At 40.8% G+C, this 15,031-nt stretch overlaps 2 protein-coding genes across 7 annotated transcripts in view; one reads left to right on the forward strand and one right to left on the reverse strand.

Moving 5' to 3' along the window:
- LOC117665489 (1-aminocyclopropane-1-carboxylate synthase-like protein 1) overlaps positions 1–1,462 on the reverse strand; it is a 37,426-nt gene extending 35,964 nt beyond the window's left edge. The window contains exon 1 of the mRNA XM_034417408.3: positions 337–1,462. Coding sequence (XP_034273299.2) covers positions 337–994 — 658 coding nt within the window. The 5' untranslated portion in view covers positions 995–1,462. The remainder of the gene's footprint in view (positions 1–336) is intronic.
- The window catches only part of LOC148116464 (uncharacterized), a 45,716-nt gene continuing 32,052 nt past the window's right edge, over positions 1,368–15,031 (forward strand). For 3 of the 6 annotated variants that reach the window (XR_015729553.1, XR_015729552.1, XM_087876947.1), the window contains exon 1: positions 1,421–1,557. The gene's annotated coding sequence lies outside the window, so the exon portion shown is untranslated. Of the gene's footprint in view, positions 1,558–15,031 lie in introns of all 6 variants that reach the window. The other 3 variants (XR_015729548.1, XR_015729550.1, XR_015729549.1) reach the window with 3 other exon arrangements.

Genomic DNA, 15,031 nt, shown 5'->3' on the forward strand with positions numbered 1-15,031 from the left:
GAAGATTACAACTTACTGTGTGCTGTTTAACTACTTCCCAACACCCATGCTGTTTTGGCAGATGCCCATTTAACAGGATGTCCAGTTAGGTCCTGCAAAAAGATCCAGCTATTCTCCTCAGGGCAAAAGCAATTCAGGTTGCAAGAAGATAGGAAACCTGGAGAAACCTTTCATAATGACAAGCATCTCTGAGGGGAAACCCATCCAGGAGCTGTAGGGTTCCCAGCCACCCAGCGTGCTTCGAAAGAACCAGGGACTGTGGCCTCTGCTCAGCCTTTTTTCAGCAGCAGGATAAGAGGCTCTGCAGGATGGCCTGAATCGATGTGGCATTCCTACCTGAGAGGGAGACAGTGGTCTCAATGGGGATCTCCACCCTGGAGATGGGTGAGTCAGGCTGGGACCTCTCCAGGAAGGCCCTGTCTATCTCCTGCTCCTCAGCAGAGCCCCCAGGCTGGTAAGTAGTGAGAGAAGGCAGAGGCTCAGGCATCAAGCACTGGTCCTCTGAATCCACCTCCTCGCATTTGATCTCCATCTGCTCGGGGGGCTGAGAGGGTGGGAAGGTCAGCGCCGAAGAAGGGCCCAAGTGGGGATGGTAGCTCTCCACCACCCCACCCGGGAGCCCTTGCTGCGTCAACACGTAGCTGCCGTTGCCGTTGCCGGTGGCGCTGTAGACGAGCGGAGGGCGGCTGGCCAGGACGCGGTCCATCACCTCGTAGAACTTCCACGTCCTGCCCCCGCGCGGAGCCTTGTTGTTGTCCTTGATGCGACGGTACTCGAGCTTCATTTTCTTGATCTTCTCCCGGCACTGATCGCCGGTGCGGTGGATGCCCTTCTCGCGCAGCACTTCGGCGATCCGGTTGAAGACGTGCTGGTTCCGCAGGCAGCTCTCCAGCTCCGCCTGCACGGAGTCGTCAGCCCACAGTTGCAGAAGCTCCACTACCTCGGGATCCGACCAGTTAGTGCCCCGCTCGTACTTCTTGCCTCGAAAATCCATGCTTTTCCCGAGCTTCCGATCTCCCCGCCGCGCCCACCTCCCGGTTAAGGATCCAAACTCAAAGGCGCCCGAGCGGAGGCACGAAAAGCCATGAAGCGGCTATTCCCGGGACTGGAACGGGCTTGGCTCGGTTCAATTGATTGGTCCTGGGAAACCTAAGGCTTCCGTTTATTGGGAAAGGGAAAGGGTGAGAAAGATGGCCTTTTTTTTTTCCCCCTATCCCTTTTTGCAGCTCTAGAAGCCGCAGAACGGATCGGATAAATTGGCACGGCTCGGCACGGATTCCAGCTTTTTTTTTTTTTTTTTTAACAAAGCGAGATCCCGGGTAAAGCAAGCTGGGGGCGCAAGTACGCATGTTCACATCCGGTGTGATGGCACATGCGTGCTTCCTTTATTCCGGGATAACTTTGGTCCGTGTCAATCACACGATCCGCAACCCGGCCGGGCTGGGCTAAACGAGGCAGAAGCGCAAGAATGCATTGGGGCGGGGCCTGTGGAGGCCACGCCTCCGCGGGCCACCCCTTTTAAATAGCTGGAGCCAGAGGCGAGAGAACGATTTCCGCGTAAGTAGAGCGCGGGGGAGGAATTGAGGGTCCGTTGTTAACTAGCTGCAATACGTTGAACGCAGTTGGTTTAAGTCTCTGAAAGTGTAGTACAATTGCTAGAGAGGTGATATTGTTCTTTTCTTCTTCTTCTTAGAGCGACTGAACACTTTTTTTTTTTTCTTTTGGAAAAGCTCCCGTGTAGTCCTCAGGAGCTTAAAGAAAACAAGAAGATTGTATAGATGCAGTCACTGGGTGTCCAGCTCCACTTAAGGCTGTGTTTACTTTAACCTGTCCTGGCAGTGATTTAGGCAGAATATAAAGACACTGAGTGCATTATTTGGTTATCCATCGTTTAATGAATTAACCACAACTGGTTGAGTTTACAATAACTTGCAAAAAACGTAAACCAAGATTTGCAAACCCAGCGGTTGGTTTGATATAACATGCTAAGACATACACATAAGGCTTTATGTGAATTTGGGATTTGCATGTTACACTAACCATACTATGGATTATGTGGTTCAGATTAGTGTAATGTGTGATCCCTGCAGTCAATCAGAAAATATGTAAATCAAGCAGCATGGCATTTAGCACTATGCGTGAGATTAGCCAATTGTGGCTTATTCAGTAAACCATAATTTAAAATTTGTCGCTTAGTTATGCGTGAATCAGTTTTTTAAAAAATGGCTCAGGCTGATTCATGCATCATGCTAACTATGGTTTGTTTATGGATAAACCACAATTGGCTAAATTTGCTTGGCAAATACAGAATTAAAGTATTCCTGAATAGCTTCTCCAAAGAAGCTGGCTCCAAAGAAAACAGTTTTTTTCTATGGGAATACAGCTGTTTTTCAGCTACTCTATCCCACACACAGTCACATATGTACTTTAACATATTAGCAGTTCTGGTCCTTATACTGTAAATACTTTTCTACTTCTATTAGCTTGCATGGGAGACAATGCCCCTTTGCCAACTCTGATTTTTTAAAAAAGGAAATTAACTGAGGGCATGGAGTTTCATATTTTAAACTTACACATATTGTAGAATACAATAGAATTAGAATAGGAATAGAATAGAATAGTTTATTGTCACTTTGAATGTACACTAATTGGCATACATTAAAGTGAAATTTCATTGCATACAGTTCTCAAAGCATAACATGAATACAGAAAGAAAACAGCATTGTAGAGTTATTCATATATATATATATATACATACATACATACATACATACATACATAAACAAAACCAACTTAATTTATGGATTAGTGTATTATGTGAACCAAGTCAAGGGTGTTATCAACAAAACTTCAGTTGTATTCTAGTTAATAGAAATGGGTGCTTCCAAAGGACTTGGGAAATTTCCTAATCATTGGATAGGCAATTCTGCCAAGGATCTATCTGTCATTTGAAATAGGGAGGTCGCAACAAGATTGCCCCTGAACAGCCTCTTGTTCTTTGCTGATCCCAGGGAGCTCCTTAATTTATAGAAGTCTTCCAGGAGATGAAGCAATGGAAAGTAGATTTGGGGTGGAGGGAAACAAAGGGTAAATCTGGATCTGGATAAGGGGAGCACACAACTCCTTGTTCTCTTAGAGTTCTCAGCAACATTCGATTACTCCAATTATAGCATCCTATGGCCGTGGGGTCACAATGTTTCACTGGTTTTTGCTCTTTCCTGAGGGGTTGGGACAGTGGTGGAATCCAAATTTTTTTACTACCCGTTCTGTGGGCGTGGTGTGGCTTGGTGGGCATGGTAGGGGAAGGATACTGCAAAATCTCCATTCCCACCCCATTCCTGGGGGAAAGATATTGCAAAATCTCCATTCCCTCCCCATTCTGGGGCAAGCCAGAGGTGGCATTTGCTGGTTCTCCAAACTACTCAAAATTTCCACTACTGGTTCTCCAGAACCTGTCAGAACCTGCTGGATTTCACCCCTGGGTTGGGAACAATCAGTAGCAGGAAGAACAAGAGGTTAGCCATTGAGGTCCTCATTTGTGGGATCCCAAAGGATTTGATGCTCTCACCTCTCCTGTTTAATACCTATATGAAGCTGCTGGAAAAGATCGTCTTTTGGTTCAGGATGAAATACCAGTATTATCGTGATGACATTCAGCTATTCATCACCATCCTGAGTTGAGCCAGAGATACAGTGGAAGTTTTGGACAGGGGCCTGGAAACTATCCGGGTCTAGAATGGGACGATGCCAGGTTGAAATTGAACTCAAGCAAAACAGAGTTGTTGTTTGTGCAGAAAGGGTATTTTTCACTAATGATAACTTGAAGAGAGAGCGCTGCCACTATAAAGAGCAGGTCTGTGGATGGGGTAGTTCTGTTAGATTCAGGGCTGCTGCTTAAAATGCAGGTGGAGGCTCTGGATAGGTGGCTTTTCACCAGACCTTTAGCTTGCTGCGATATTCTCTTTATGGGGGTGACTATGGAGGGCACCTTGAAATCACAATTGGTCCAAAGTACAGAGATTGCATTTGGTGCAAACTCAGTTGGTAGCCTGTATATTTGTCAAAGCTGCAATAATCATGTAACACCTATGTAACTTTAAGATATATTAAAGTGCCCAGCCATGGTGGCGCAGTGGTTAGAATGCAGTACTGCAGGCTACCTCACTACTCACTCCAGGAGTTTGATCCTGACTGGCTCAAGACTGACTCAGCCTTCCAAGGTTGGTAAAATGAGGATCCAAATAGTTGGGGGCAATATGCTGACTCTGTAAACCACTTAGAGAGGGCTGAGAAGCAGTATATAAGTCTTAAGTGCTATTGCTATATTGATTATTAATAAGTTTCTGGGTGCAATTGAAAGTGATTGTCTTGACTTATTAAGCTTGGTCTTGAAATATTAATTGGACCTCCTTCTCTGTATAAAGGTGACCTGCCCAACTTGCCCAATGAGGACTTTCTACTGTCTTTTAATGTCTCCCATGCAGTGAAGGGTTGCCTCTCAAGTAATGTTTCTCTGTGGTAGACCTCATGTTGGGGAACACTTTCCCTCTCAATCTTAGATTGCAATCCTCATTTTTGGCCTTCAAGAAAAAATTAATGACAGACTTGTTCAGGAGGGCCTTTGGGGAGTAATTGGTGAATATTATACTCTGTTTCCCGTAAAATAAGACATCCCCTGATAATAAGCCCAATCGGGCTTTTGAGCGCATGCACTAAAATAAGTCCCCCTGAAAATAAGCCCTCCCTGAAAATATTTAACCGCATGCACAGTCGGTCCCTGCCATTTCCTCTGATTAGGGTTAGGGAGACAGAGCTGGAAATCAGGTAAGATTGCAAGAGGATCCCTGTCTTGCTCCTTGCGCCCCAAAATAATAAGATCTCCCCGAAAATAAGGCCAAGCGCTTATTTGGGGGTTCAAAAAAATATACGACAGGGTCTTATTTTTGGGGAAACACGGTATTTACTACTTTTCTGTCATTGTACATTGTACAATTGCACTGTTTTATATAATAAACTACCTGAAATCATGTTGGTTGTATCTTATTGGATAAATATTCCATCAAGCGGGCTTGGCCTAATCTCTTCCCTTTTTAAATATGTAAATTTTAATCTGTTTTTAAATTATTGGGGTATTTTAATTTGTCTGGGCCAAATAATTTAATTTGATTTTATCGGGTTTTTAAATTTTGTGTATTTATGTATTTTATTGTTGGCTGTTCACCGCCCTGAGTCCTTCGGGAGTAGGGCGGTATACAAATCAAATAAACTAAACTAAACTAAACTAAACACAATAAAATGTAGGCAGTCCTCAAATTACAACACTTCATCTAGTGTTGTAGTTTGAAGTTACAACGGCACTGAAAAAAGTGACTTACGATCTTTTTTCACCCTTACGACCATTGCATCATCCCCATGGTCATGTGATCAAAATTCAAATGTTTGGCAACTGACTCATATTTATGACATTTGCAGTGTCCTGGGGTCATGTGGTCACCTTTTGTGACCTTCTGACAAGCAAAGCTAATGGGGAAGTCAGATTCACTTAACAACCGTGTTACTAATTTAACATCTGCAGTTATTCACTTAACAACTGTGGCAAGAAAGGTCATAAAATGGGGCAACATTTACTTAAGAAATATTCTGCTTAGCAACAGGAATTGTGGGCTTAATTGTGGTCATAAATTGAGGATTACCTATATGGTTTTAGCACAGTTGTGTGAACCTATTCTATATTTGCTGCTGCTGCTGCTTTTTTTTTTTTTTTTTTTGCAATACACAGATATTTCTCAGGAAATTCTTCAGAAGAAGAAACTAAATGGTAAAATACAAATTGTAAAGTCCAAAATACTGATTTCTAGAGGAAAGGGACCAAGCAACAAAACTGTGTTTTGTCAAGCTCCTATGCCTTGACCACAATCTGGTCAGCATGTGATTAACTAGTGCAGAAAAACAGTGTGATTATTGGATCAATCTGAAATATCAAAATCATGTGTGTGTAAAGAGATTGATGGGGGAGGGGGTGAGTTCTGAAGATTTAATTTGTCTTTCCCTTATGCTTTAATGAAACATTTCATGTTGCATGAAAGTTTGCAAACCTCAATGAAAGAAAATAGGCAGTCAGAAAGCAGCACCAGTTGTGCAAGAATCTTGCCTGTAGATGGAACTAAAGCCTCAATTTCTAATCAGGAAAAGGCAACCACACTGACTTCTCAAGCTAAATTTAGAGGTACAATAAAGATGGGAAACTGTGCGTGACAAGTACAGTCTCCAGAGTTCCAGGATTTGGTGTTTGGTTTCCCAAAGTGGATAGGGCTTTCCCCCCCCCCCCACCATAAAAATGATGTCAATAAAGACAACTCATTTCACAAGATGAAACCAATAAATCAAAGATTTGCAGATTAACTTGAGACGATTTGATGAGGCATATTCAAACATGATACAGATCTATGTGGGGATTTTTTGAGGGGAGGGGGCTAACCTGATGGTTAAAGTCTACAAATGTTTAAGGGTATCAGATCTGGGGAGCAAAAATCTAGATAACCATTAAATGCCAGTAAAGAGAAACTGTCCTGTCTCTTTAGTAGTTTGGTCTGCCATTTACTAATTGTCTGGAGTTCTGCCACCTAGAAGACGTTGTCCAATTTATTTGGATAACGCAAGACTGACTTGTATTGCCTACAGCAATACATGGTGTACCCATAACATAATGATCATGCTTCCATTTCTCACTGCGTCATTTTTCCACAATTTACTTGAAGTGATGTCCACTCAATCTAGAATTGGCACAAAGCAAAGTTAGCATAATATTTGCTTGCCCCTGTGGCCAAACCCTTTCCTGCTTCCGTTGCTTCTGCTTCACTGTCAGATAGTAGTGTCCAGAATTGTGAGTTTACCATCCTTTACACACATCGCAGTTGTTTTTCCTCGTTGGGCTTTGGATCATCCCTTTCACCAGCCTGTAAGGAAAATATCTGCCAATCAGAGCAGGAATGGGGAACCTACATCTTCGGGACTCTGCCAGGGGTAGACTCTGTTGGTCCTCCCACACTTATTTGAACTTCTCCCAAGTTCAAATAAGCGTAAAGGAAGACATCTGGCCAATTAACACTCCCAGGGAAGAGGAAGAGGCAGACCCTTCTCTGGTTGTGCAACTGAGCCACTGACTAATCAGCTGATGGGGGAAGATAGACATGATGAATAATTGCACCAAGGCCAACTTCAAGTGAGATTAGGGTGCTCATGCTTGGTGTTGATGATAATTCCAGTGATTGTCTCACTAATGTCTTTGCAAAGATGTCTATTCTTTTACTACCATGAAACCTAAAAGCATCTGAAATAGGAATTTCCAGCAGAGAATTAAGCATAAGATAACAAAGAAAGAAGCTGTTCCTCCTTCATTGGGCTTTTCTTTTTTTAATAGTAAAGTTATTAAAAATTATAACTACAATGGCAAAGAATTAATACAAACTAAAGAAAAAAAAGGAAAAATAGAAGATATACAAAAGAAAATAGAAAAATCTCGGGCATTAAAGATCAGGTGAACACATGAAGATCCAATAAAACTGATTTATTGCTACTCGTGTATATGAATATTCTCAACTAACATTAGCACCTGCTTGGAGTTAGATAAGGGTCAATAGAATTCAAGGAGAGGTTGGACTTATTTCACTTGTGGTTACATAGGGATTCCAGGCTGTGGTTCTGCCACTCCTTCTACAAAAAGTAAGTAGAAAAGAAGTGTTTTTCTGTTTTAATTTGTCTATTTATTTATCAAATTTATTTGCCGCTCATCTCACAGTTCAGAGCAATTCTGAGCTACAGAGTCAATTAAAAGATTAATTATAATCTTTGGTTCCTTTTTGTTCCTCTAGTGTCCAACCTTCAAAGTCCCATCCTATATAATACAATGTTACCTTGGTACTCCACTGCTTGGAAACTCATCCAATTTGGTACTCAACGCATTTTGACACAAAAATTTTGTCCTAGTACTCATTTTTTGTTTGGTACTCAACACACAAATTAGAACTTGTCAGGGTCAACTGCCTTGTGACTCACTACACTATTCCTTATGAGAAAAACTTGTTTGGTACTCATCTTTTTCTGTACTCATCGTGCCTTCCAGAACCAATTCATGATGAATACCAAGATACCTCTGTATTTTAATGAATTCAGAATCGTATTTCATCTTAACACTTAGTCTGTTCATAACTTTCCAAAACCAAAGTTCTAATTACCCATTTGTTGTGTGTGTGTGTGTGTGTGAAGCAATTTATGAAAGTGATAGGAAAAAGGACGCATTTTAACAGTGTAATTATTTTTGCTTCCCTGAATTTTTTTAAATTTTTTAAAATTAATTCTAAAATTTTAAAAGATTTTAAAAATTTTAAAGATGGTATGTAGCAAGGTCATTGCCTCGAGGCAGCCATCTCTATGGAGGAACGCATGTTGGAAGGGAGAGAGCTGAAGCGTATCTCAGAAGCGCAGGGCCATGATCTTGTGAAATGCCCGTAGGATGGTTGAGGCAATCGAGATAGGCCTGTAGTCCCCAAGAGTTGATGGCTTTTCCGTCTTGGCCAGAAACACCACTCGCGAGCAGGCTAGATATTTTGGCAGGTTGCCAGCGGCTAGCAGCAAGTTGTAATATGCTGCTAGAGAAGGCTGGTCCCAGGTCAGTAGCTCCTGCGCAGGTATTCTGTCCAGTCCTGGCGCACTGGCTTTTAATTTTATAGTATGCTGTTTTACATTTTGATACTTTATTGTACACAACTCAGAGTCCTTCTTTGAAGGAGATGAATGGCTCAGAAATGTGAAATTTAAATAAAATAAATGTGAACCCTGTGTCCTTTTAAAAGTGTTGACCATGGTTTGAGCATGATAGCTATTTCCTCATCTCCCAGAGCTCTAAATCTGCTGTCTTGCAGTCCCCTCACAAGGACCAGCTGTCTGGAGCGCTTGTGGATGATCCCAAGTCCTTGTCAGAGAGGAATTAGGAAGAGGTGGTCTACTCACCAGCTCTTCATTCTGCCGCAGTAGTTGGCTCCGTTTATAGTGGCGCCATCATCAGTGTGCAATTTCTTCCCTGGAAAACTTTTCATTCTGCTTTCCCACCTTAAAGGCAAGCTCATTATATCCATATCTACCCATCACACAATTCTCTTCCACAGTAAGCAACATTATGCAAAATTCAGAAAATAAGATTATATTAATTGATTGATGGTGTGCCATCAAGTCATTTTCAGCTTCTAGCAAGCATATAGTTAGATTTTCTCCATGTTATTCTATCTCTAACCTGGTTCTTCAGATCTTCCAATGGTGCTTTTGTTGCCACATAACTAATTCATCCACAGTGTTATTGGTCATCCTCTTTTTCTCTTTCCTTCCACCTTTCCCAGCATTAGAGCCTTATCCAGAGAGCTAGATTTCTGCATAAATGTGCCTGAAGTATAATAATTTCAGCCTGGTCATTTGTATTTTGATTGAGAACTCTAGGTTGATTTGTTTGATGATCCATCAGTCTGTTTCCTTGGCTGCCCATTTTCTCAAGAGTCTTCTTGAACACCAAAGTTCAAAGCAGTGGTGAAATATTTGAAATAAATTTGAAATAATAATAAAAACTAAAATTTGTTACTACGGTTCTGTGTGGGGGGGTGTAATTTGACTGGGGGTGGGCGTGACCAATTTTTTACTTTTAAAACCATTTTTTACATGTAAAACCATGTAAAGAAATGCTTTCAAAAGGCTCTGACGATCCCAGCTCAGTTTAGCAGGCAACTCAGCTGGGATCATCAGAGGCATTTAAAAGAAAAAAAGCCTCTGATGATCGCGCGGCTCAGCTGGGCATGGGGGGGCGGGGCAGGGATTTTTGCTACCGGTTCTACCAACTGCTCGCTGCCATCGCTACCTACTCGCCCAAGCCAGTCTGAACTGAGAGCATTTCACCCCTGGTTCAAAGGCATCAATGCTCTTCTTATCTGCTTCTTCAAAGTCTAACTTTTGTTTCCATCCAGTCTTACCGTGAATACCGTGAATTGCACGATTCTGATCTTTGTAAGTATAGACACATCACGACACTTTAATATCTCTTCCAAGTAGTGAGCCAAAGAAATCAAAAGAAAAAAGGTAAAACAGAAGATAATGCATAAAGCAGTTAAAGTAGTACCTGCCATCCTGTGATGTGAACTCCCAGACAAGCCTGTTGTTCTTTTCTGTAAAGGATGTCTGGGAGAAGAGAAAATAACATTTTTTTTTTCTCACAGGCAGAAACTTTCTCATAGAAAAGTGGGGATCTGGCTAGATTTGAAGAAAGAGAGGAAAAAATGATGGCTGGCAAATTAAAATGGACTCCAGCCTGTTTAAAGTGCTGAATGCCTGATGATTCCAGGAGAACCAGAGGCAAGACTCTTGAAGTGCTTTTGGATAATGTATTGAGAAAGCCATGGTAAAAGAGGGATGGACACCAATGGAGGCTGAAGAGAGAAGACCAGAAATTACCAGTGTAATTTAATACCTTTGCTCTCTGATAAGTCAGGAGACAATTGAAGATAAATTGAAGAAAAAACTCTACCCCTAAATAGCCACAAGCTTAAGCTAACTACACTACACATAGTGAAACAAGTTAACTTAGATAAATTGGCACGAGTAGCTGTAAATCACTGCCACATTCCTATGTATTTACAGCTATAGAGAAGAGGGCATGGGAAAGAAGACATTATTCTTAACTGCCTTAGCAGAATACTTCCTAAATTGCTCTACTTCTCTGAAAATGAAACTAAGAAAACTTGCCTATATCTGGTAATAAACAACGGGGGGGAAAAGCACAAGGATGCTTGTTAATTTTTCTAAAACCCAATGTCCTCATGGTAAAAATCTAAGAGGTTTGCCACACTACAACTTTGAGATCTCTTGCCACTTTGACATCTCTGCATAAATCTGCTGGTAGTGAGGTCAGCCTTAAAAATCCCTTTCTAGATTAACTCCTTCTTCCACTTTGGCCACAGAGATACCTAACATTGTGACTGAACCAGGTGTACCATACACATCTACTCAACTATGTTTGCATTTCCTTGCATGTTGACCCCACTACCAGCACCATTTGTGCCAGGAAAGCCATCTCCATTTGCTTTGCTTTCCATTGGTGATTCTTAGAGGATTTGACTTCCATTGAGATAACTTTTGTCTTCTGTTGACTTCCCTTAGTACTTTTCTGCCTGGTGTATCCTTATGTAGACCAGTTTAGAATGTCCCACCATTTAATCATTCTTCCTGCCTCTTAGAGATACCTGACAGAACTCTTGTCAATTACACCTTGTTCGAAGAAGAAAAGGAAGAAAGGATAATTGTTTCAGTTCAACCAGTGAACCCCATGGTGAGTTTCCATGGTGAATTTGTAAAACAAACAAACAAACATCCAGAGATTAGCTAGTTTGGGTCCCTTCAGAAGCCTTGGACAAAGTGCCTGGGACTGGAGGGGACATTATTCGTATCACATCACACAGTAGCTGACTGAAATGGAAGCATTTGTCTTCCATTTGCCCATTTGTCTTCCATTTGCCCAGCAAGGAGCTGGATAGCAGTGCTCATAGATAGAATAAGTACAGTCAAGAGTTATTTCTCCTCGCCCCCACGGAGAGGGCTTGTAACTTGGGCGTCCTCCTGGACGCACGGCTATGGTCTTTAGAAGACCATTTGACGGCCGTGGCCAGGGGGGCTTTTTATCAGGTTCGCCTGATACACCAGTTGCGTCCCTTTCTAGATCGGGATTCTCTACGCACAGTCACTCAGGCACTAGTCACTTCCCGCCTGGACTACTGCAACGCTCTCTACATGGGGCTCCCCCTGGGGTGCACCCGGAGGCTCCAGCTGGTCCAGAACACGGCCGCATGGGGGATTATGGGGGCGATGAGGCGCTCCCATGTGACACCTCTCCTGTGCGAGCTGCACTGGCTCCCGGTGGTCTTCCGGGTGCGCTTCAAGGTGTTGGTGACCACCTTTAAAGCGCTCCATGGCTTAGGGCCGGGGTACTTACGAGACCACCTTCTGCCACCAATAGCCTCCCACCGGCCAGTACGCTCGCACAGAGTGGGCCTCCTCAGGGTGCCGTCCGCCAGACAATGTCGGCTGGCGACCCCCAGGGGGAGAGCCTTCTCTGTGACGGCGCCCACCCTCTGGAACAACCTTCCCCCAGAGTTACGTACAATAACAGACCTCCGGATTTTTCGTCGGGCCCTGAAAACCTATTTATTTCAACTAGCTGGGCTGGCTTGAGTTTAATTTTAAATTGATTTTAAATTGGGTTGTTTTAATTTACGGCCAAAATATTTAATTATTTTAATACTGTTTTTAAATTTTGTATGCTCTGTTTTTACTTTGGCTATGCACCGCCCTGAGTCCTTTTTGGAGAAGGGCGGTATAGAAATTTAATTAATAAATAAATAAATAATAATTTCGTTTGCATTGAATCTTCGTAAACTTAAAGCTGTAAGTAAAGTGCACATTACGTTTGCTAAAATCCAAAGGCAATAATAAAAACAAAACAAGTGCTGCTTTCCCAACTTTCTGCATAGGCAGTTACTATATTGGTACACTATGTTTACTAGTCTCAACATTGCCCAGCAGATCTAGTTTTTTGTTTCTTTTATCCTGTCTGGTTTCACAATCTCAATATATTATTTTGCCGTGCTGCTGGTGCAAATGTACTCTCTTGACCTACTGTTCCTTCTACAGTATAAATTCTAAGCATCCTTGGAAAATGTAACCTTGACTTTATCAAATTTCTATGGTTTCCTCAGAGATTTAACTGTGCATCTTGTTCTGCCATCAGTTGAACTTTAAGCAGAGATCTTTAAAAAGGAGAAATAACATGCTGAACCTTTCATTGATGCTAGTTTTAAATACGTTGTATTTGGGCAAATGATAGCCCGGATGCGAACAGCCATTACTTTTTCTATCTGTTTCTTAGGATTTATCTTAGCCCACTTTCAGAGTCCACTTTAATCTAGTTTTGGAAAAGAAACTGCATGACCAGCACTCTGTAGCCAATATCATTCCAGATTACCACCGGGACTGGAGTTTGAAAGCCCTAAGTGAATAGTTTCATTTCTAATAGAAGAGAATATTTGTAGCTCAGGATTCAACTGTAGAGTCCTTGGTGCTCTCTGAGTTATTTTCTTGCAGATGTTTCATTATCCTAGATGGCATCTTGAGGTTTGCTCTCTGTTTATACTTTTGTAATCTGTCCAGAATCATCTTCAGTGAGTTTGGTGGTCATGTAAATCTTCATATGTTCACTAAAAAATTTATAGAACTTCTATTTTGTCAGATCTCTCCCTCCCCCCTTTCTCTTTAGATATGGTAGCTTTTTGATGACAGACAGGTGTAAGAATGAGTAAGCTTTAAATAAGTCTATTGATCCTGATTTGGGATGATTAGTCTGAAAGCCATTTGTGCTAAAATCAGCCTGAAAGCCATTTGCCATCACAGCATTCTGAGAAAAAGAATTATTAAGTGTTGACTTTGATTTTCCAAATGTTGCTTCCATCAGTTTAATTCAGAAAATTTGTTTCATGTTTCAAAAGTGAATCATTTCATCATAATTTCTTTCCAAACTTTGGCCCAATATAATTTGATAACTTAAAGCCGAATATAATGGGTCCAAAATACATTTTTCTGTATAGATAAGCTCCAGTTTCCAGTAAATTGGAGGCAATTTAATCAGCTAAAAGTGGAAGCTCTTAAATGAGCCTTGCTTTTGTTGATGAAAATTGGGCATTTGAATTTATGTTGACTAAAGTAGAAGAAATGGGCTAAACTATGGAAGCAAAAGGTCATTTTGATAATGATGAGAATGGCTTTTTATAATCTTATCTCTTGGCCATGAATGGACTAAGGGACATTTCAAAACATCAGATGGTTAGCTAAATCAAATCAACAGTTTTTTTAAAATTTCTTCCTTATACCATTCAAGTATGCAATAATATATATCCAATATGGAATATGTTTCTAATAGAGAATATGCAATATATTTACTCACTGCTGTAGTCACTACTAAGAAGTATTTAGCACATTCAAATATCTTATCTTTGCCAAATCAGAAGGGTATTACTGGAGAATACTATTCATTTTCTTCTTACATACAATATCTATTAAAATCCAGGAATATGTTCTGTCTTTTCCATACTGTATTTGGTGGAAGGAAGTTTTTTCTTGTTAAACTATGTTAATAACTAGGTAACATTTAGAATAGCTAAATTAATAGTGTTAGACATACAGCTTCAGGAAATACTGATATGGCACTAACTACATGTGTCTGGTTGAAATACTGTATGCATTTAATTCCATCTTCACTTTTTTTTTTAACTAAGCAAATCTTAGAACAGTTATTTTTTCATTGGATAAAAGAATTTTCTCTTTAAGGTTTTCTTTGCATGACTGTATATATTTTATTAATGATTTTCCTTGACCCTTTCTGTTGTTAGTCTTACTATCACTTGTGATTACCAAGATGCATCAAATATGTACATGTAGATATGCTATAATGTTACCATCAATTTTATGTTGATTTTTTCAGGAGGAAAGGAGACTTATTTTTAGCTTTTGCAAGTTTCAGGCTTAAATTTTTTTCCCAGACAGAAGTAGCATTAAACCCAGACAGCAAACATTTCAACTATTGCAAGAAGCCAATTGTGTCTTGTGTCTTGTGTCTTGCCATTTTATGATTGTTCTTATAATAGTTAACAATTGATTTACTTTACATCAATTCTACTTAGTGCTTTAGCCAGAGATTGTTAAATACTGGAATTATTTAAAAATTTAGGAACTTATACAGTATAATTTACTCTTTACAATATAGCAGCTAAAATGCTGTCTTCAACAATATCATGGTTTGTCTATATGCACCTATATTTGTAGATTATAATAAAATAGAACAAGATTGGGAATCCCAAAGGTGCTTTTTCAAGAGGCAACTGGACTTTCTGGGGAGTTTTTTGACAACGTTTTGCTTCTCATCCAAGAAACTTCTTCAGCTCTGACT

Source organism: Pantherophis guttatus, chromosome 1 (genome assembly GCF_059756535.1).
Source record: "Pantherophis guttatus breed Tessera chromosome 1, ASM5975653v1, whole genome shotgun sequence".
NCBI classification, from domain to species: Eukaryota; Metazoa; Chordata; class Lepidosauria; order Squamata; family Colubridae; genus Pantherophis; species Pantherophis guttatus.